General features: G+C 39.4%; 1 protein-coding gene across 1 annotated transcript in view; it reads left to right on the top strand.

Moving 5' to 3' along the window:
• Positions 1-24575, top strand: part of LOC126112051 (coiled-coil domain-containing protein 157-like) — a 127815-nt gene that overhangs the window by 64668 nt on the left and 38572 nt on the right. Inside the window, exon 4 of the mRNA XM_049915008.1 lies at positions 18894-19174. Coding sequence (XP_049770965.1) covers positions 18894-19174 — 281 coding nt within the window. The remainder of the gene's footprint in view (positions 1-18893; positions 19175-24575) is intronic.

Genomic DNA, 24575 nt, shown 5'->3' with positions numbered 1-24575 from the left:
TCTTTTTTATTTACAAAGAGTAACATCTTAAGTTTTGTCGCATTAACTTTTGAAAATGATATCTTGAAGGTAGCCTCCGTTCTGTTTAATGCATTTGGAGAGTCGAAATCGGATGTTTCGATCCACTTTTTCCAACACGTCTGTGTCGATGTTGGCAATAGCAACACGTATATTGTCCCTTAGCTGAGCCAGTGTCTGCAGACAATTGGTATACACCAAGGATTTGAGATAGCCCCTTAAGAAAAAGTCGCATGGCGCTATATCTGGCGAGCGTGCTGACCACTGGAGATCGCCCCTCAAAGACATGAGACAATCGGGGAAGTGTTCGCGCGACATGGTGATCGATGTTCGTGCCCTGCGAGCTGTGGTACCATCTTGTTGGAACTAAACATCACCCACATTCATTTCTTCAAGTTCTCGAAAAAAAAAAAAAAAAGAAACTGTTCAATCGTCTCAACATAACACTCAAAAGCGACCGTCACTGCCTTAACATTCTCTTCGAATGGTCACACGTTCTGTATGCAGGGGCTGCTGACGAAGTTCTCGGGGGTTCGTGCCACTTCAATACCGCATATTTTATTTATTCATGCAGCCAGACAAATGAAAATGTGCCTCATCGCTGAAGAACACTAAGGCGCCACGAGGCAGCTCATCAATCAAGGCTTCACACGCATTTTTTGGAGAAACAAAACCATGTGGAAGAAGTGTGTGCACCACTGACAGTTGATACGCATGAAATTTCAACTCTTCATGAAGAATTCGTCTCACTGTGCGTTCAGAAATTGGAAGGACAGCTGCATGTTTGCGTGCAGATCGCTTGGGGATTCATAATCGACATCCTTGCCCTCTCGATGTTTTCAGGCGTCCTAGTGGTTCTTGAAGGTCTTGGTTTCTTTTTCTGCATACTTTCAGTTTCCATACAGGTGTCTACGCACGTAACAATTGATTTCCCATCAGGAACACGACCTGCAGGCGCGATGTTGAACTGTTTCCTGAATCAACGCTGAGTTCTGATGACTGAACGACCATTGGAATAGTAGGCCGCAACGGCGAAAGCGCGCTTCTCTCTTGCCCACTGAATGATCGCTACTAAACTAACTTAAAAAAACCCAACAATAAGTAACAGCAGCTGTGTTTCGCGCGTTTCAAGTAATGAAGTTTCTGCGCCGCAGCCTCTATATCTGAAGTTACTTTTACGTCTGAAGATCTCTCCATTCAGAATGACATGCTGTCTTCTCTTTGCTAGAAACTCTTCAATCCAGTCACACAGTTGGTCTGCTATTTCACACGCTCGCATTTTGTTTTATTAGGCGGCAATGTGCACCTGTACCGAATGCCGCCCGAAAGTCAAAGAACACGACATCTACCTGGGTCTCGTGGACGTACTGAGCGAGCTGGGTTTCACACGATCGATGTTTTCGGAACCCATGCTGGTTCCTACAGAGGAGATTGGTCTCCAGACATGTCATAATACGCGAGCATAAAACATGTTCCAAAATTATGCAGTAGACAAACGTCAGAAACGTAGGCCTATAGTTTTGCGTGACTTCTTTCCCATTCATTAGAAACGTTTCGCTCCTTACTACTAGTGAGCATTCAGATACGCTAAACACATTTATACCGAAAAGCATTCCATGGCAGTGCAATTTATCAGTAGTCAACGACTTAAAATAATTTCATTACCCTATCCTTCTTATTATTGGAGAACAACTTACTACACTCAGTGCGAACGATTCGATTCAATAATTTCCACCAAAATTCCAACAGTTCCAAATTTAAATATCAAGCGAGACTTCATCTAAGTTATAAAATCTCCAACAGATGTCATAACTGTGAGTAGCAAGAAAGCAACAACAATTATCGTTACACCACTAGTTAAAATCTTCTCTGGCTTGTCTAGGATTTTCTTACCGAAAAGAAAAAAAAAATTTGAGACATCAATAAAAACCAATCACACAGCAGACCTCCGCCGTATGGACAGTCTCAGTCGAAAAACAGGAGGCGATCGGGATAATCATTATCATGAAGAAATGATCATCAGGAGATTGACCCATTAATAGAGAACCTCAATTTCTGCAACCATGAATGCGTCACTCCAGAGATCCTATGGGGACATTAAAACGTTCCTGAACCGGATCAGATCAAACCTCTGCGCCTCGGACATGTGCCTCAAAGACTTCCGTAAATGAATCTTTAACGCTTGTTCAGTTCAACATTACCTCCAAAAAACAATGAAATTGGCAGAGGCCATTATCAAAAGTAGTCAAAGAATGACTATTTCTGCAGAACTACGGACTTACCTCTTTCCTTAGTTTTCTTGAAAAATTCCCGAAAGAATTTTACTGTAAGTCCTCCATAGTTTCAAAATCATTGTCTCGCGACAGTTTAAATTTCGATATAATCAAAGCACAATCCATGAGGCCTTGAGGCAAGTCGAACACATCTGTGCAGTATGTTAACTCTAACCATGACATTGGAGCTGATCTACTCAATGTTGGAACGGATTTAGGCAAAGTTTGATGCTTAGAGTTAATCTACAAAATCATGCAATGTGACTTTCCTCAATACACATTGAAAATAATTATCTTCTCCTTGAAGTTAAGCCAGTCAGGATTAGCCATCTAGAATAAAATAACAAATTACATAGCAAAGCTGCTGGACTCCATTAAAGCTGCCTTGTTTGCAATACTGTAGTCAATTAATCCGAAAAGTACTAACCGTAGCCATGTGATTAATTACCCTTGGTTGCACGCTTAACCTCCTCGCACAGGAGCAGCTAGAAGCTAATCTACATAGGTCGCAAGCTGACGGAATACCTGGATAACATCAAACGATGGGCATTACTCTGTAAAATTAGTCTCAAAAGCCCAAGTTAATTCATTCACTTACCAAAGAGTTGATCAGGATGTTAAAACAACAGCTGATGATGTATTTGTCCCCTGGAAAAGTAATATGTTACAAGAAATATTTATGTATGGAAGTAGACGCAATACTAACAACGAAGAGACGTATGCAACATATTATCTAATAAAGTTTCCGCTTATCACACGTAGTTGTCTTAGCATTAAAATGTAGTTAAGCTTTTTCAACTCTTTTTGTCACTGTAAATTACCTATGGATCTGATTTCTGGGAATGAACTGCAGCCACAAATATAAAAAAGTTCAGACATTTCAAAACAGATTTCTGTATGTTGCAATAGATTCTCCCAATTTTCTACCGAATACATTTATCCACATCTAGTTGCATAGCCTAAAAATATCCCTGATCATAAAAGATAAAGATACAAACGTGTATCATCAAACTCAAAGTTCGCCCGACCCTTTTGTCTTTGTTAGACAGCAAACCAAACAACTCTAGAGAAAAACGTCTGTGTACGGTACTAATCCGTAAATTAAATTTTTAGTAGCATATCTACGGGGAAATTGAGAATTTGTGCCGGAGACCTGGGGTCGAATCAGGTTCTGTGCAAATTTTCAACTTTCACCATTGATTTCAGTCAATGCCCACTCGCAGTCAATGTCTTTCATTCCTTTGTGTCTTAATTCTTATTGGCTGCTGGATCAAAATGGTGCCTGTTTTTTCGCACATGTCCGAAAGAACAGCCGCCACAAATATATACAGCAAAACCTCTCAAACGCATTGAACACGCACTTCGAAAATACATAATTCCGACACAACGTCGGCCGCATTGGTGCTTGAGCTCAAAGAAATAAATTCCATTACATTGTTCGGTCGATCGACGAGCAACGGTGAAGTTACTGAAGGTTTGAACACAGTGTAGTTGGAAGTCAGTCTGAGTTGTGAACTGAGGCGACAAAATTGTGTCACTCGTCTCTGCACCTTGGATACCAATTCTGAGTAATCAGATTTAAATATTATAAGAGGTTGTGCTACCTAGTGTCGTACAGGAAGTGCTGTCATATCAGAGTGCATATTGTGCGTTTCGTAAAACTGATAATTCGTACTTAAGTCTAGCCATTTTAGGAAGTAGTTTTTGAATCTTTGCTTTTGCAGAAATACCGCGTGGTGAGCGAAATATCGGTAAACTAATTCTACCTTTTGCCTAGCAAAGTATCTGGCGAACAGTAATGGTGGTCGTAATACGTGCGTATCGATTGTGAACGTACACTAGCCGGGGAACGTAGTCCTGCAGGTTAAAAACGGCTCGAATCTGTGACATCTTAGAGTGTTAAAGGATCTTAGAGTCTAAAATACTTGTCGTCGTATTTTATGTAAGGGTTTTCAGACAATACCAGCATTATTTCTGACGCTTCACTCTTTTTGTTCCCAGTACTATCTAACTATCCAATTGTATTCATGCAAAGGTTTCTGCGTAACAAGACGACTCCCTTTATTTAAACATTTTGTCTTCACTCAGCTGACGATGCCAGTGTATGAGCTGTTACTTCAATATTAGTTGTTTGATAGCTTCGTTAACTTCATTATGACTAAATTAAAGTTTCTGTTGACTAGGTACAGACACGAAAAGTACATTTGAACTTTGTAATTCGTTGACATTCAAAAAATTGTTTATAAAATATACATCGTACTCCTGTACACAAAATCAAAATGGGCTGCAACATTCAAAAGATTATTTTAGCCTGAGTAGTGGTTTAGTGTTTTTATAGTGGTAGCAGTTATAAGTAGTAGTAGTTCTCTTCGTGTATATACCACTTTTACAAAGAAATTGGATACGTCTTGGTATTACAATACCAGAACACCAAAAATAACATAATTAATATATGCAGGGTTTCATGTGCTTAGAGATTAACTTTGTCAAGGATGGGACAATTATTGAGCTTCTTTTCGTTGTTCTCAATCCACTGCCGGACTCTGCTGTCCAAGTAAAGAACATGTATTCCAAACACGTCCTGTCTTCCCACGTGTTGTTTTGGGTGATACGGTCGAGTCCTTTCAGCCATTTTATGAAGTCCTGAGTAGCATCTTCAGAAAACACTGATGAATGCTTGATGGACATCTGACTTGCTGCTGGCTTGTAGTCCATCTGTCTTCGGAATATACGGACTGTGGTAATTTTGGTTTCTATCTGCGTAGATTACGCTTTTTACATTGCCTAATTGTAACCATGGTGATGTAAATGTTTTGTATTTCTTGGTGCCTCCACCGAACAATGCCACGCCATAACCACATTCAAGTCCAAATATAAAAGCAGGATCGTCAGTGGAATACGAGACTTATCACTGGAAACACATTTGTTACGAATACCAACGTACAGCCAGAACAGAAATGAACTGACTTAGTGGATCGATAGCGCAGCCATTTATACAAACATGGAATATTCCAGGATGCTAGTATTTATACGAATATCGAGTATTCCAGAATATACAAACATTACAAACATAAGACATTTCAACAACCTTAGACCAGGAACACTAAATAATAAACTGTTGCTGCTGTTCGGGTTTGAACTGACGACCCTCAGCACGCCAGCTAGCGACGCTAACCACTGCGTCAGACATCACTACAACTCGTGCAGTATTATTTTTAATGTTTACAATTAATGAATGTACTCACATAGTGTAGTTAAAATCCCCATTGTTTTAAACAGATCTTTACATTGCGCTCGACTACTATTTTTTCTTCATTTTTCTTATGGCACTTATCCTCAGATTGAAAACTCCGTTCATATTACTTGCATTGCTTCTCCAGAAAAGAATTACATAATTAAGATTTGAATGTAAATATGAATAGTGTGTAAGTAAAAGACTCTGCCTGTTACACGCTGATGATAGGACTGGAAGGGCATAACATGCCGTTGACATCCTGTTTCCTAACATGCTGTTGACATCGTGTTTCCAAGTTTCTTTGCATGGTCACACCATTTCAGTTGAGCATCAATATTCATTCCTAGAAATCCCATGTTTGTTACACAGTCTATAGAGGTGTCATCTATCTGCAATTTAATAGTGTCAATTCCCCTCTTCGAACTGAAATTCATAGCATTTGTTTTTCTATTTTTCAGTGTCACTTTATTTCAGAATGACCAGTTGTAAAGTTCTTTGAGGGTTTTATTTGCCTTCTCCATAAGGACTTCTCTTGTTTTCTCAGCGGCTGCAATAGTGCTGTCATGAGAAAAGAGAAGTTTTACCCCATAAATAACGCTATTTGGGAAGCCATAGATGTAGATCAGGATCAGTACTGGTCCTACTACTCCACAATGAGGAACTAGTATATCAATGTACTTTGGTTCTGATAAAGGTGTATAGTATGTTGTATGGTAGAGAAACATGGTTGTGGGGAAAATTGGGACAGAAGAAAATCAAAGCATTTGAATTGAAAATTAGATGGACTCACAAGGTGTGCAATGAGAAGGTTCTCCATAGAATCGGCGAGGAAAGGAATTTATGGGAAACTCCGATAAGAAGAAGGGACAGGATGGGAAGACATCTATTAACACATCACGGAATAGCTTTCATGGTAGAAGAGGGAGCTATACAGAGTAAAAATATTAGAGGAAGACAGAGACTGGAATACATCCAGCAAATAATTAAGAACATAGGTTGCAAGAGCTACTCTGAGATGAAGAGGATGGCACAGGAGAAGAATTCGTGGCGGGCCAGGCCGCATCAAACCAGTCAAGAGACTGGTGACGTAAAAAAAAGGTTTTAGTGAAAGTGTGGATTTATTTGACGTATGTGTTATCTCTGCTCTTTATACCACATTTGCTAGGTATCATCGGAGCGTCATTAGCTCTGTCTCTTATTCTTAACGCTTCTAGCATATTTAGTAAATCACTAGCGAACCTGGTAGTGGTTCGCAATTGTTAAGTATATCAGGGAATTGGATCTAGGTCCTAATCTCCTCCTTCCCCATTGTCTTTACCGCCTACTTCTTCCCCTCCCTTTGTTCATCTCCCCCTCTTCCCTCCCTCCCCCTCCTATCTTAGCCCATCATCTTCCCCACGCTCCCTGTACATCTCCAATCCAGTGCTCTCTGATCCATCTCCTTCTCCCTCATCACCCTGTCCGTATCCTGCTTCCCATTCTTTACATCCATTTCCTCCCTGTTACCTGCCCATCCTCTCCTTCTCCTCCTCTCTGACTTCTTTTATTGTTAGTGCAAGTGGAACCTTAATTGAGAATGGAAGTCGAAATGAATGTGTAAATCGGTTGGAATATTTAGAACACAGGGAATGAGAAAAACCTTTCCAGCTGCTAGATCTGTGACGATAATAGCTTTAATGACAGCATTTCTCATGGTTTTAATCTATGAACAGGTAGGATCATAAAGGCAGCCATAAACACAGCTTCCCTGTTTCCTACTAATAATTACATTGAAAAGGGAAACTAAGTTGCACATTTTCATAGCACAGCTTATTATGTTCTTTCACACAGCCGATTTAGAAGAAAGTGTTTACTCTTCTTGTATTATGTGTCTATATCTCCAGCGGTTCAGGCTATGAGTTGTCCGTCAGTCAATCAATTTGCCTGCGTTGCCCGTACACGGACTGATTTTTCGACACCATACTGGTGGCATTCCTGCGAAAGAAATAAACTACGCACTAAAATCAGTTAAATGTTTGCAACACACCAAATTACCACTAACTGACATCTGTTCTATTTTGGCAACACACCAAAGATTTTATCACCACAGATAACACTCTGAAATACCGCTTTCAATTTATTCTTTTTCGCAAAATATCAGTATTCAATGCTGAATTTGTTGTCGTTATGAAAACATGCGACTGCAGAACTGTGTAACTGAATGACACACCTATTTTTTTGTTATGAAAAGCTGTGACAGCAGAACTATCAAACCGAAGTCACATTTTATTGAGATTTTCATACAAAGATACCATAAAACTTTCTGACCTTTCCAGTGGATTTCCCAAAAATTTTCTTTCATGCAAACCTTTACTAAGAATTAAGAACCCCCCCCCCCCCCAAAAAACAGCCAAATCGGTCGACCTGTCTTCAACTGATGGTGTTTCGTGATTCAGTAATTGATTTTTATTTATGTAGCTGTGGTAAACAGCATTAAAAGTCATAGAAATTTCTAAAAATATTCTTATAACACATTAATCATTGTCAGGAGCTTCAAGCATCGTTTTATGAATTCAGCTGTAGCTCATTCCATATTTCTACCACTCTGGAAAGAAAACTGTGATTAATTTGGAAGGTTACATTTATTCCAGTAATTCGTTATTCTGTCATTTGTAATAGACTATTATTTCTGCGAATAATGACAGCAGTGAAATGGACTGGTGATTTCTTATTTCTTCTGCATTACCTTTCTGTTGCAGAGTTACAACTCTTGCCTGTTTTAAATACTTCTCTGATGTGGACTACTCATTTATTATGTTACTTAAAACAGCTCGTATACTCTGCATGTATTGAAATTATATTATAAGGTTCCAGTATCACTAATTAAAACATTTATTGGTTATTACGACAGCTGTTTTGGAAGATTTATATTGTCAAGCATGGTACCTAGATTAAATTAGATTAATACTTGTTCCATAGATCATGAATACGACACTTCATAATGATGTGGAACGTTTCAGGTTAATAAAAGATGTCTGTACAAGATATTACATTACACAAAATATTGCATGACACTAATGTTTAAGTTGTTGTTTTTTCCCTTAATTTATATCTAAAAATTCAACCAATGAGTAGAAGGAGTTGTCATCTAGAAATTCTTTTAATTTATTTTTAAATGTTAGTAGGCTATCTGTCAGGCTTTTGATGCTGTTTGGTGGGTGACCAAAGACTTTTGTGGCGGCATAATTTACCCCTTTCTGTGCCAAAGTCAGATTTAACCCTGCATAGTGAAGATCATTCTTTCTCCTAGTGTTATAGCTATGCACACTGCTATTACTTTTGAACTGGGTTGGATTATTAACAACAAATTTCATAAGTGAATATATATACTGTGAGGTTACTGTGAGGATCCCTAGATCCTTAAATAGATGTCCGCAGGATGACCGTGGGTGGGCTCCAGCAATTATTCTGATTACACGTTTTTGAGCAGTGAATACTTTTCTACTCAATGATGATTACCCCAGAATATGATGCCATACGGAAGCAGTGAGCCGGCCGGAGTGGCCGAGCGGTTAAAGGCGCTACAGTCTGGAACCGCATGACTGCTACGGTTGCAGGTTCGAATCCTGCCTCGGGCATGGATGTGTGTGATGTCCTTAGGTTAGTTAGGTTTAAGTAGTTCTAAGTTCTAGGGGACTTATGACCACAGCAGTTGAGTCCCATAGTGCTCCGAGCCATTTGAACCATTTTTGAAAGCAGTGAATGAAAGTAGGCATAGTAAGCTAATTTACTGAGATTCTTATCACCAAAATTAGCAATAACCCTAATAGCATACGTAGCTGACCTCAGACGTTTCAGCAGACCATCAATGTGTTGCTTCCAGTTTAACCTCTCACCAATGGACACACCTAAAAATTTTGAAAATTCTACCTTACCTACAGACTTCTGTTCAAAGTCTATATTTATTACTGCAGCTGTGCCATTTACTGTACAGAACTGTATATACTGTGTTTTATCAAAATTTAAATAGAGTCCGTTTGCTGAGAACCACTTAATAATTTTGTGAAAAACATCATTTACAATTACATCACTTAGTTCTTGTTTTTTGGATGTTATTACTATACTTGTATCCTCAGCAAAAAGAACTAACTTTGCATCTTCATCAATGTGGAATGGTAAGTCATTAATGTAAATCAAAAACAGTAAAGGACCTAAGACTGAACCCTGTGGGACCCAATACTTGATAGCTCCCCAGTTTGAGGAATCAGCTGTTGTTTTAACATTAGATGAACCTCTTATTTCAACTTTCTGCATTCTTCCAGTTAAGTATGAATTAAACCATTTGGGCACTGCCCCACTCAAACCATAATGATTTAGCTTATCTAAAAGAATTCCATGATTTACACTATAAAAGGCCTTTGAGAGATCACACAAAATACCAATGGGTGATGTCCGGTTATTCAGAGCATTTAATATTTGATCAGTGAAAGCCTATATAGCATTTTCTCTTGAAAAACCTTTCTGAAAACCAAACTGACGTTTTGTTAGTACTTTATTTTTACAAATATGGGAGGCTACTCTTGAATCCATTACTTTCTCAAAACTTTTTGATAGAGCTTTCTATGCAGTGGTTTTACAATGGCATATTTCAGTCTATCAGGGAAAACACCCTGCTCCAAAGAGCTATTACATACGTGGCTGAGAATCCTACTTATCTGTGGGGAACAAGCTTTAAGTACCTTGCCGGAAATGCCATCAATTCTGTAAGAGCTTTTACTTTTCAGTGAGTTTATTATTTTACTGATTTCAGAGTGAGAGTTCGTGGAATTACAGTTGTTTCAAACTGCACAGGTATGGCCTCTTCTATTAGTAGCCTTGCCTCTTCTAGTGAAGATCTAGATACTATTTTCTCCACAACATTTAAAAAATGATTATTGAAAATATTTTCAATTTCTGATTGTTTGTTAGTACAGTTGTCATTCAGTTTTATGGTCTTCCTGTGGTCTTGGTTGCCCTGTTTCCCTTTCAATAATATTCCAAATTGCTTTAATTTTATTATCAGAGTTACTGATCTCAGACATGATTCACATGCTTCTGGACTTTTTAATAACTTTTCTTAGTACCGCAAAATAGTTTTTATAATATTGAACAATTTCGGGGTTAGTACTCCCTCTTGCTGTTAGATACAGTTCTCTTTTACAGTTGCAAGATATTCTTATTCCTTTAGTTAGCCAAGGTTTTTTATATGTTTTCTTGGAATTATGTTTAACTATTTTCTTGGGAAAACAATTTTCAAATACCCTTAAAAATGTATCGTGAAATAAGTTATATTTGAAGTTTGCATCGGGTTCCTTACACACTTCATCCCAGTCTAGCTGCTGTAGGCTTTCCCTAAAGTTTGCAATATTTATATTGTTAATTGAATGCACTGCTTTGAAATTCTGATTTGATATACTGCATGGAGCTATGTCATGTACTGTAAGTAGCTGTGCACCATGATCTGAAAGACCATTCTCAACAGGATAAGCATTTATGTCCTTAAACTTATCTTGGTCTATAAAAAAGTTATCTATCAATGTACTGCTGTTCTTTGTTATCCGAGTAGGAAAATCAATGACGGAGCTCAAATTGAAAGAACTGAGTAATACTACAAGGTCATTCTTCCTATTACACTCTTTCAGCAAATCAACATTGAAATCCCCTGCTTACATGAAGTTCGAGAATTACAGTGCTCTATAGTTCTAAAGGAATTTTAGTTTTAATTTTTTATCAGTCAAGAATTTCGGAGTTATTGAGGTATAATTAACATCACAGTCATAATTTTCATTATCACATATCACAAACAACTGTGTTTTAATTAATTTTTATATTTCTAAATTCTGTAAGCAAGAGAGAGACTTATGTCTGTGTAGTCCTAATGCATATATATATATATATATATATATATATATATATATATATAAACATCTGGTATGACTGTATCTGGTTACTATTCTCCTTATATTTCATGTGAAATTCTAAAATATCGATTTCATGTCAATTTTGTGGTGTTTTGTACGGTGTGGCTAATATTTTTATGACAGTTCACACCATAGATCCAGAATGAGATTTTCACTCTGCAGCGGAGTGTGCGCTGATATGAAACTTCCTGGCAGATTAAAACTGTGTGCCCGACCGAGACTCGAACTCAGGACCTTTGCCTTTCGCGGGCAAGTGCTCTACCAACTGAGCTACCGAAGCACGACTCACGTCCGGTACTCACAGCTTTACTTCTGCCAGTACCTCGTCTCCTACCTTCCAAACTTTACAGAAGCTCTCCTGCGAAACTTGCAGAACTAGCACTCCTGAAAGAAAGGATATTGCGGAGACATGGCTTAGCCACAGGCTGGGGGATGTTTCCAGAATGAGATTTTCACTCTGCAGCAGAGTGTGCACTGATATGAAACTTCCTGGCAGATTAAAACTGTGTGCCAGACCGAGACTCAAATTCAGGACCTTTGCCTTTCACGGGCAAGTGCTCTACCAACTGAGCTACCCAAGCACGACTCACGCCCCGTCCTCACAGCTTTACTTCTGCCAGTACCTCGTCTCCTACCTTCCAAACTTTATGGAAGCTAAGCCATGTCTCCGCAATATCCTTTCTTTCAGGAGTGCTAGTTCTGCAAGGTTCACAGGAGAGCTTCTGTAAAGTTTGGAAGGTAGGAGACGAGGTACTGGCAGAAGTAAAGCTGTGAGTACCGGACGTGAGTCGTGCTTCGGTAGCTCAGTTGGTAGAGCACTTGCCCGCGAAAGGCAAAGGTCCCGAGTTCGAGTCTCGGTCGGGCACACAGTTTTAATCTGCCAGGAAGTTTCACACCATAGATGTTTTATATTTACACAGTAACAGGCTATGGTCTGAGGTGATTTATATCTTTAGGTATCTCAAGTACGTATATTCTATCTTTGGTTCTAAACTTATGTCAATGTTGTTCTGACGTTTAATTAATGTCTGGTGTGACCGTTCTTGTTAGTTAGTTAAATGTTCCATTGATCAGTCTCATGGTGGAACATATCAAAAATGTGTGTGTGAAATCTTACGGGACTTAACTGCTAAGGTCGTCAGCCCCTAAGCTTACACACTACTTAACCTAAATCATCCTAAGGACAAACACACATACCCATGCCTGAGGGAGGACTCGAACCTCCGCCGGGCCAGCCACACAGTCCATGAATGCAGGACCTGAGATAACGTGGCCAATCCCACGCGGCTGGAATGTGTCAAGTGCATAAGAAATGCACACATTCTTTCTTTCTTTCTTTTTTTTTAAAAAAAAGGTCAAAATTTTTATGAACTACTCCGTTCCATCAAATGGCACAAAATCCATATACTATACGTAGATTTCTTGATTCCTACTCGGCAATTTATCTGCAGTATAGGAGTTGTCAAGGAGATATCATTTCGGTTTATTTTTGAAATTATTAGTGCTGTCTGTCAGACATTTAATTTCATCTGGTAATTTATCAAAGAGTTTCACAGTAGCATATTTTACCGTTTTCTGTGTCAAAGATAGGTTAAGTAGAAGATGGTGTGATCTTTGTTTCTTCTGGTATAATAATCATGAATGTCACTGTTGTTTTGAAACTGGTCCATGTTGTTGAGATCAAATTTCATTACTGAGTAAATGTGCTGTGAGGCTGTTGTAAGAATTTCTAACCTTTTAAACAGATGCCTACAAGATGTGTGACCATGAGCCCCACACATTATTCTAACCACTTTCTTTTGAGCAGTGTATACTTTTTGTCTAAGTGTTGAATTACCCCAAAATACTATTCTGTGTGAGATCAGAATTTTAAAGCATGCAAATTATGTTAGCTTACTACTTTCTATATCCTCAAAATTGACAATTACTCTGACTGTAAAAGTTGCTGAACCTAGTCAGTTTAGTAGATCCAAATATGAATTTTCCAATTAAGATTCTCACTTGCATGAATATCCAAAAATTTAGTACAATCTACCCTGGCTACTGACTTCTGTTTGTGTCTTATATTTATTGAAGGAACTGTATACCTTGCAGTTGAAAATTGGATGTACTGTGTTTGTTCAGAGCAAGCCCATTCGCAGAAAACCAATTAATAACTTTTCCAAAGACATTATTTGTATCATTTTCTATTGTATTATCAGCAAACAGAGTCAGTTTAGCTTCTTGTTTCCGATACGAAGGGAGATCATTCACATATATAACAACAGAAGGGAACCAATGATCGAACCCTGTTAGAGCACCTAATGTAATTTCACCCCATTTAGATGAAATGGGAAACTTCCTTAAATCACCTAAACCACATAAAGAAACTTTTTTGTGTTCTTTTAATATGATTCAAACCACTCATATGCTACATCTGCATGTCTACATCTACATGACTATTCAGCAGTTCACATTTAAGTGCTTGGCAGAGTGTTCATCGAAACACAATCATACTATCTCTCTACCATTCCACTCCCGAACAGCGCACGGGAAAAACGATCACCTAAACCTTACTGTTCGAGCTCTGATTTCTCTTATTTTATTTGGATGATCATTCCTAGCTATGTAAGTTGTGCTCAACAAAATATTTTCGCATTCGGCAGAGAAATTTGTTGACTGAAATTTCGTAAATAGATCTCGCCGTGACGAAAAACGTCTTTGCTTTAACGACTTCCATCCCAACTCTCGTATCATATCTGCCACACTCTCTCCCCTATTACGTTATAATACAAAACGAGCTGCCCCTTTTGCACCCTTTCAATGTCGTCCGTCAATCCCACCTGCTAAGGATCCCACACCGCGCAGCAATATTCTAACGGAGAACGAACGAATGTAGTGTAAGCTGTTTCTTTAGTGGACTTGTTGCATCTTCTAAGTGTCCTGCCAATGAAACGCAACCTTTGGCTCACCTTCCCCACAATATTATCTATGTGGTCTTTCCAATTGAAGTTGTTCGTAATTTTAACACCCAGGTACTTAGTTGAATTGACAGCCTTGAGAATTGTACTATTTATCGAGTAATCGAATTCCAACGGATTTCTTTTGGAACTCATGTGGATCACCTCACACTTTTTGTTATGTAGCGTCAACTGCCACCTGCCACACCATAAAGCAATCTTTTCTAAATCGCTTTGCAACTGATACTGGTCTTCGGATGATCTTACTAGACGGTAAATTACGCCATCATCTGCGAACAATCTAAGAGAACTGCTCAGATTCTCACCCAGGTCATTTATATAGATCAGGAACAGCAGAGATCTCAGGACGCTTCCCTGGGGAACACCTGATATCAGTTCAGTTTTACTCGATGATTTGCCATCTATTACTACGAACTGCAACCTTCCTGACAGGAAATCACGAATCCAGTCGCACAACTGTCAATAGCGGCCATTACTTTGTGCGAATAAAGAGCTAGCTGCATTGCACAAGAACCATGTTTTATGAAGCCATGCTGATTACGTATCAATAGATCGTTCCCTTCGAGGTGATTCATAATGTTTGAATACAGTATACGCTCCAAAACCCTACTGCAAACCGACGTTCCATTATACAATAGAATTGTAATTTCTGTAATACAATGTCATGGTTCACACAATCAGAGGCTTTGGATATGACACAGAAAATTCCTAGTGGTGACATTTTACTATTTAAAGACTCTATTATGTGGTCAGTGAAATTTTACATTGCTGTCTCAGTGGAGCAACATTTTTGAAATCCTAACTGTGATTTACTAAGTATTCCATTAATGTTGAGATGGGGGACTATTGAGTACATTACTTTCTTGACAATTTTTGAAAATGCTGTGAGCAAGTATACTGGCTGATAATTACTGACATCTGTGGTACCCCCATTTTTGTAGAAAGGTTTGACAATGGCTTATTTTAACCTGTCTAGGAAAATACCTTGAGTTAGTGATGCACTACATATGTGACTCAGAACATCAGCTGTAACTGCTCCACCTTGGTTTAATATCTTGTTATAGATGTCATCTACTTGTACAGAATATTTACTTTTCAAGGATCTAATGATTTTCCTTATTTCACAAGAGGTTTTTAGGTGAAAATTAATCTGACTAGAATTTCTCAAAACTGACTCTTCTGTGTACTGATTTGCTTTTTCTTTTCAACTATTCACACCAATTTTTTCACCTACACTTAATAAATGGTTGTTTAATGCGTTAGCTACCTGTGTACTGTTGGTTAAGATGGTCTCATTCTCTTTAATAGTGATACTAGCTACCCCATTGGTTAGTATTCCTGTCTCCCTTGTAACAACATTCCATATCGATTTGATTTTATTGCCAGAGTTGTTAATTTCATCTCTAATATACATATTTTTCATTTTCTTACAACTTTTCACATTACTTTACCACTAATTATAGTGTAAAATTACTTCTGGGTCTTTACTAATTCTTGTTGTCTTAGACAGTTTTGTTTTTATTCCTGAAGACACTTTAATACTTGCATAATCTGTAGTTTCTTTGAAAACTGTTTGGTCGTTACGTTTACTAATTTTTTTGGCTAACAGTGAACAAAAAGAGATTTAAATTTATCAAGAAGTGTGTTGCATTTGACGTTAGAATTTGGCTTTTGTATAAATATCCACAATCAACGTTCTCTGAAGTACTCTATAGATATTGGGTTGAGCAACCTTACACTATTACCTTAATGGTTTCTGAACTGTACATCCTGCTAGGTTTTGTAAGTTAATCAATTGTTCATCATGGTCTGGTAATCCATTTATCACATTGAATGCATGTGTTAGCTGTACATCCTCTTGGTGTACAAATACATTATATGTTAGAGTGCTACTATCTTGAGCTATACATGAAGGGAAATTGATCACTGAGATGTAAGTTATATGCCACTAATGACACTTCTGGTTCACTTTTCCTATCAGAATTACTTAGAAAGTTTACTTTGAAATCACCACAGATCAATAACTTCTTCTTTTTGTCTGACAGACAGCATAATAGGGAGTCAACCTTTTTTTGTGAATAGCTCCAAATCTCGTAATGGGGACCTGTACACTGTTGCAAATATTATCACTACGTTATATAGGGAGTCAAACTTTTTCGTGAATAGCTCCAAATCTCGTAATGGGGACCTGTACACTGTTGCAAATATTATCAGTACGTTGTATAGCTGCAGTTCACATGCACAAACTTCAAAGTGCTTATTGACACAGAATTCACTTACTTCTACAGTTTTGTATTTATACTCTTGTTTTGTGTAAGCGGCAATCCCTCATTTATCCATGCTAAATATATAAGTTTAAGATTCTAAATTATGCCCATTTATACTGACACTTTCCAATCCTACAGTTATGGTATTCAGACAGAGAAGTATATCAGTCTCAGTCTTATTTTTGGGATCATCTAAACACTCGAACACCTCATCTACTGTATTTTTTATTCCCCTGATATTTTGAGGAAGTAAATTGATACCATCCTTAGCTTTATCTCTCTTTACTATACACAAGTTTTATAGCTTGTCCATAGCCTGTCCATATTTGTGACATGGTTGATTACTTATCCAGTCATGGTAGTAACCCTTGCTGCAGTATTGACCAGCAGAGACATCCCAAACTCTGAGGGATAATAATTACTATTTTTCTGCTACCACTCACATTTATTTATTTTATACTTAACATTCTACAATGTGTTTCAAACATGTTTTACTCCTCATCAATCGTTTGTGCATACAAACACCAGTTACGGTTTTTAAATTTAGCCAGCATGGTGTCAGCTAACTCTGATGGATATTTATGATGGTGGCACTAGTTTAATTTATGACATTTATGTCTCCACACAATATAATGTTGACTTTTAGCTTTATGCATAACTTTTATTAATTTATTGAAAAACGCTTTGACACTACCACTTGGGTAATGTTACAAACACAGAATGATTTATTTCTTGGTGATGTCAAGTGCAATAAATGAAATAAATGATATTTTAAAGTGTTTGTCTTCACGGCATGGAATAAGGCCAGTCTTCATTTAAACTGTTTTCCTTTACTGATACAAACACATGATTCTCCTCCCTTTGAAGGAATCTTACAGTAAGAGTCTGTCCCTTCATACAACAATAATACTACATATTCGATTTCTGTGTTTCTACAGCAGTTCCGAGCAACACAAACTACTCTCCAGATTAAAGATTGGAGCTCAACTTCACATTGCTATATATATATATATATATATATATATATATATATATATATATATATATATATATATATATATATATATATATTATTGATGCTCTTACACAGGATTACTTAATTTGTGAAATGTTCCCTGTTACCTTGTCTAATGCTTTCTTTTTATTTATGAATGTAACAAGTATTCCAATTAATGTGTCAGAATATTTCTTCTGAATGCTTGATACAGAATTTTTTAACTAATTGGAATACTTTCTAGACAAGAGAACCGATAGTTCAGATTTATCCTTTAAAAAAAAGACCTACTTCACCTGTCCATGATAGTAGGCATGTGAACATCCATGGCCCATCCATGGCCCTGCATCCATGGCCCAAGAGCGATTTCTATACGTTCATGAATCAGCTGTACCGTTCTGTTCTTCCCAGTACTTTTTATGTGTAGGTCATTCCTGGAGAAATTTCACATATAGGTGATCCTGAGTGCTACCACAGTGATATGCACAGTCGGCAGCCATCAGTGCCATCTCTAACCTTACATTAGTCCTTCTCAGAGCCTCATTAAGATGCCGACCATGATGCCAAAACAGCTCGACAAGTGTACATTGCTGCCATGAGTCAGGGAAGTCATCTTGTCTAGGTCACTACCTATGTCATATACCCCATTTCTGTACAAACGTTTCTTGCTTCACTCACTATCTACATGGCCCTCTTTTGAAAAATCTTTGCAGAAAGATGCTAAGTCTTCTACCACTTGATTCAGCCCTGGATTTGGTTTGAAAATGCTGGTGGCCTATTACGCTACCCCTAAGCGTTCCTGTAATTGAGGGCTATTGCTACTACCTAACAGCCTACCTTTCTTCATGCTAATACTTTGCACATTTCAAGGCTTCCTCATCTCATTTGATGTGTGCTGCTCATTAACTGCTCTGAGTCCTGGCTTCCTCATCTCATTTGATGTGTGCTGCTCATTAACTGCTCTGAGTCCTATATCCGAGTTGCTTTAATCGTCTGGTTCCTATGTAAACCTGTTGTTGTGTTAAAATACGCTCTCTCCATGGCTAGAAAACTAGTTATTAACATATCACATTCTGAGCTACGTTAGGAAAAATCAGGAAATAATAATCCCTTTAATTCATGTGTGTATGAGTGTTCTGTATATCAAAGTTATTATGCCTTAATAAATTGGGATAACTCTCATTAAATCATATATATTTCTTTACAGAGCCACGAGGAATCTGGCTATTATTCCACTATTCCAGAAAAACGAAGCCAAGAAGGAAAAGAGTGTGAAGAGCTACGAGGAATAATAGACAGTCTCCAAAGAAGGATAGAAATTCTTGAATCAGAGAGGCAAGATTATCGTGGCGGTGACACATATGAAAATAGAGAATTAGCTAATCTAAAAGAACAACTTCAGAATCTTTCAGTAGAACGTGATAATCTTGTTTCTCAATTAAACAATTCCAGAATAGAAGCAGAAACGTTGCAGCAAGAAAAGGCAAGGTGAGATATAAAGCATAATTCATCTAGCATTCTAAACACTCATTGTGAACAAAGATTGTATTAGCCTTAGGTGTCACTAAATACATTTTAAGTTCAAGATGAAGATCTGATTTTACATTGCTGTTAGTATGACACTGTAAGCATGTTCAGTGATCATAAGGCCAACAGAAAAATTTAAATCAATCAATTTTATTAACAGTTCCATTCGAATTTTAACTGTTATTTTGATAACTATTTGTCTTCAAATAGAACCACAAAAATGTCTCTATTGAATGGTCTTTTACATGGAAACATTAGGAAACCTCACCTTTTGATTACTGACAAATGTGTCTGAAAGGTAACGATGTTCAGGGACTGCCATTCCACTTTAAGGTTATAGTTGGCAAACTATGTTGAATAACTTACAGGTGGATGAACTGATGTACTATTTTTGTGCTAAACAATTAGGCGATGGTAGAAAAACGTATTGTAATGATCCATTAAATTGTGGGCGTCAAGCCTCGTAAATTGTATTTCTTTTCCTTTTCCTGCCTCGAGATGACTGGGTGCTGTTGTGTCGTCTTCATCATCATCATTCATCCCCATTGTGGTCAGAGGAAGGCAATTGCAAACCACCTCCGCTAGGACCTTGCCTAGTACGGCTCTGCGGGTCTCCCGCATCGTCCCCTATACTCTTCAGAGTATGGGACCTCATCATCATCATGTTAAATATTTAGCCCATATAGATACCTTACGGGATCTTGAAAGTGAGTCGACAACTAAAGCACTCATTCTATCCTTTGAAAACCGCGGATCGCGACATTTCACATGCAGCTACAAATACACAAGCGCCTCAAACGTTGATGGGAGGCAAAGAAGTATGCATGAAGTGAGTCTGTGGCTGCATGGTCGATCCATGGTGGCATATCGATGTATCTATATGAGCTGCATTGTGGGAACGCTTTGCAAAATCCATTAAAGAACATGAAGATGCATTTTGTATTGTAGTTTACTACCGTAGCTGATATTTAGACAAGCCATTTCAGTCCATCAGATTGCAATAAGACAGACTATTTGAAGTGCAGTAATACACTTGAGATTAACAATTGCATAGAATGAAATTAGAGTATTAGGTTCACAAATGCAGAAATGTAATTTATAGGTGTCGTAATTTCCTTTTTGTTTTGACATGAGATCTATTTTGGAACATAAGTAACTTGATGGTTAATTACGTCTTTTCGCTAAAGTATTTAAGACATATGAACCAGTATTCTGCCATTATACAATGGTATTTAAAAGCAGAACATGGTCTTTCCATTAATTATAATCTGAGGATCACTTTTCTAGTTATCACTTATTAATGACATTGAGGCATACAGAATATTGATTGGTGAGATATTACTAGGGTGCCCCAGTTCATATCAGTACCGAAGTATTATCAGTTCTTTTACAGTATTTGCTGACTCGTGGCATTCGTACTGTTAATGAGAGATGGCAGTATTTATCAGCTAGAGAGAGAGAGAGAGGGAGAGAGAGAGAGAGAGAGAGAAAGAGGACCAGTGTCTAACAGCACTAACTAGGACTGGTTATCACGGCTTACCTAATAGTGCAACTCTCTAGCTGCTGTCCTGTGGAAGTCGACTTCTTGCGTTGCACAATAGGTTTGGTTATAAAGCCCCAAGTTGAAATCTATCAGAATTTTTCATCTTCGTAGATATCCTATGAAAATGTGTTGTGGGCTACCATTATTTTTTAGCTCATCAATGGTTCTGGATTTTTGCTGTACATCTTGTCAGTAGTATATCCCCACGAAAAGTACACTCCTGGAAATGGAAAAAAGAACACATTGACACCGGTGTGTCAGACCCACCATACTTGCTCCGGACACTGCGAGAGGGCTGTACAAGCAATGATCACACGCACGGCACAGCGGACACACCAGGAACCGCGGTGTTGGCCGTCGAATGGCGCTAGCTGCGCAGCATTTGTGCACCGCCGCCGTCAGTGTCAGCCAGTTTGCCGTGGCATACGGAGCTCCATCGCAGTCTTTAACACTGGTAGCATGCCGCGACAGCGTGGACGTGAACCGTATGTGCAGTTGACGGACTTTGAGCGAGGGCGTATAGTGGGCGTGCGGGAAGCCGGGTGGACGTACCGCCGAATTGCTCAACACGTGGGGCGTGAGGTCTCCACAGTACATCGATGTTGTCGCCAGTGGTCGGCGGAAGGTGCACGTGCCCGTCGACCTGGGACCGGACCGCAGCGACGCACGGATGCACGCCAAGACCGTAGGATCCTACGCAGTGCCGTAGGGGACCGCACCGCCACTTCCCAGCAAATTAGGGACACTGTTGCTCCTGGGGTATCGGCGAGGACCATTCGCAACCGTCTCCATGAAGCTGGGCTACGGTCCAGCACACCGTTAGGCCGTCTTCCGCTCACGCCCCAACATCGTGCAGCCCGCCTCCAGTGGTGTCGCGACAGGCGTGAATGGAGACGTGTCGTCTTCAGCGATGAGAGTCGCTTCTGCCTTGGTGCCAATGATGGTCGTATGCGTGTTTGGCGCCGTGCAGGTGAGCGCCACAATCAGGACTGCATACGACCGAGGCACACAGGGCCAACACCCGGCATCATGGTGTGGGGAGCGATCTCCTACACTGGCCGTACACCACTGGTGATCGTCGAGGGGACACTGAATAGTGCACGATACATCCAAACCGTCATCGAACCCATCGTTCTACCATTCCTAGACCGGCAAGGGAACTTGCTGTTCCAACAGGACAATGCACGTCCGCATGTATCCCGTGCCACCCAACGTGGTCTAGAAGGTGTAAGTCAACTACCCTGGCCAGCAAGATCTCCGGATCTGTCCCCCATTGAGCATGTTTAGGACTGGATGAAGCGTCGTCTCACGCGGTCTGCACGTCCAGCACGAACGCTGGTCCAACTGAGGCGCCAGGTGGAAATGGCATGGCAAGCCGTTCCACAGGACTACATCCAGCATCTCTACGATCGTCTCCATGGGAGAATAGCAGCCTGCATTGCTGCGAAAGGTGGATATACACTGTACTAGTGCCGACATTGTGCATGCTCTGTTGCCTGTGTCTATGTGCCTGTGGTTCTGTCAGTGTGATCATGTGATGTATCTGACCCCAGGAATGTGTCAATAAAGTTTCCCCTTCCTGGGACACTGAATTCACGATGTTCTTATTTCAATTTCCAGGAGTGTAGTTGCATATATTCAGATCCAGAGAATATGGCACCAAATCGCGCCCATGCCAATGGCCTCTGGGTAACCCAGAGACAGAATTCGGTCCCCTAAGTGCTCCTCCACGACATCAAACACTCTCATGCTTCGATGAGGTCGAGTTCCGTCTTGCATGAACCACATATTTTCGAAATTAGTGTCACTTTGGATAACGGAGATGAAATCATTTACCAAAACCTTCACATACTGTTTGGTAGCCACCGTGTCGTCAAGAAATGTCACACCGATTATTCTGTGACTGGACGTTGCACACCACACAGTCACATGTGGAGAGTGAAGAGATTTCTCGATCACGAAATGTGAATACTCAGTCCCCCAAATGCACCAATTTCGCTTATCGACGAACCCATCCAAATGAAAGTGGGTTTCGTTGCTAAACCAAACCATATGCAATCATAATAATTCCCGTCATGCCCCATGGCCAACCGTGCAGTTTGAACGTCCTAACGCAAACTGTTAAGTTATGACCATTTTTTTTATACAGTTCAATAATAGTCGCCCTGTAACAATAATATACAACACATTAACTTTTCAAACCAATGACTGCCAGACAGCTGGTGTTTTGTCCATGGTGAGGTGTGCTGCTGTGAAGTCTTCATCACATGTAGTCAAATATCGAGTGTTACTAGTCACAAGAGTTGCAGTCATGCATTTAATGTATGGTGTGGCAGGATACAGTGCCCATAAGCAGCATGAATGTACAAGAATGCTTTCCCAACAGGCATAATTCTAATTGGAAGAAATTTATCTCTGTGGATACCTAGTTACTAGACATGAAGTGATTCACGCCACAGAGAGCTGGCCAGGATACCAGAGGATACTTTGAAGAGATGGTGTTCGATCGTGTAGCCAACTGTCCATCAATCTGCACCTGTCAACTTTCCCATGAAATGCACACTTCGAAGGACACAGTGTGGCGTGTACTTGTGGCACATGAATTACACCCCACTAGAAAAGAATTTATGCAAGCACTGGGATCAATGTATTCTGAGCCCCACATTCACTTCTGTCATCGGATTATCCACCACAGTGCTGTAGCGCTGAACTTCGTACAGTTGGCGTTGTTTACAGATGTGGCCTCAGTCATGCATGATGGTATTTTCAACAGCCGTGACAGCCTTGTCTGAAGTGAGGACAAACCCCATCGCACCCACATTGGTGGCCACCATCAATGATTCTCTGTCAATGTATGGGAGGGTATTGTCCAAGACCACGTAATACAGCCTTATTTGCTACCTCCCGGTTTGACTGGTCCACATTACCTGGTGTTCCTGTGAGATGTACCGCCACAGTTGTTGAGACTGTACCCCTTCTGCGCTAAAGGATGTGATTTCAACATGACGGTGCTCCAGCCAACTTTGATGTTAATGTCTGTGAGCACCTGAGCAATACACACCTTCATTGTTGGATTGGAAGTGGAGGTCCTGTCCCATTTCACACCTCTCGGCTTTTTTCTCTGGGGTTACTTCAAGATGTTGGTGTATAAACCCCTATAGAAATAGATGACGACCTGCTTTTAGGGTCCAAGCTGCCTGTCTCCTGACACAACAAACACAAGTGATCTCTGAGAGAGTGCAGCAGAACTTCATGAGACATGGCCATGTATGCACTAAGATTGGCAGTCGTCACTTTCATCGATTACTATGAACTTCGTTGCTGTTGTGCAGTATACACTTTGTGTGTCCATAACATAATAAATATTTATTTCTGACTAGTGGTTACCTATCTCAATATAATCGGTTGTGGATCCTCTGTCACCTGTTTCAGTGTAATACAAAAGATTTGAGATACCCTGTATAAATGCGAGGCAAAAAGCTATTTAAATTACAGAATAAAAAGCAGCTACATTGTTTCATATGCAGTCGACAATAAGAGAGAAGTGTATTGAGCTAATTGAAGGTAGGTGAAAACATGAAACCTGTCTTGGGATGAATAAAGCTATACAAAATATATCTGGCTACTGCATTTTTCAGGTCGTTTAATCCACAGCCATAGAGCTTTATCAACACTGACGTGAATAAATGAAAGGGTTGAATGCTCATCTTGCTGTAGCTCATCGTATTGGTATATAGTTTGGACGTGACTGTTATCCTTGAAGGATATTTGCTCCATGTCTGTTTAATCACTGAAATGTCTTCGTTTCTTTCGTTGGAA

The sequence above is a fragment of the Schistocerca cancellata genome, chromosome 1, assembly GCF_023864275.1.
Source record: "Schistocerca cancellata isolate TAMUIC-IGC-003103 chromosome 1, iqSchCanc2.1, whole genome shotgun sequence".
NCBI lineage: Eukaryota > Metazoa > Arthropoda > Insecta > Orthoptera > Acrididae > Schistocerca > Schistocerca cancellata.
The sequence above is the reverse complement of the archived record's forward strand: the minus strand, read 5'-3'. Positions and strand labels throughout refer to the sequence as shown.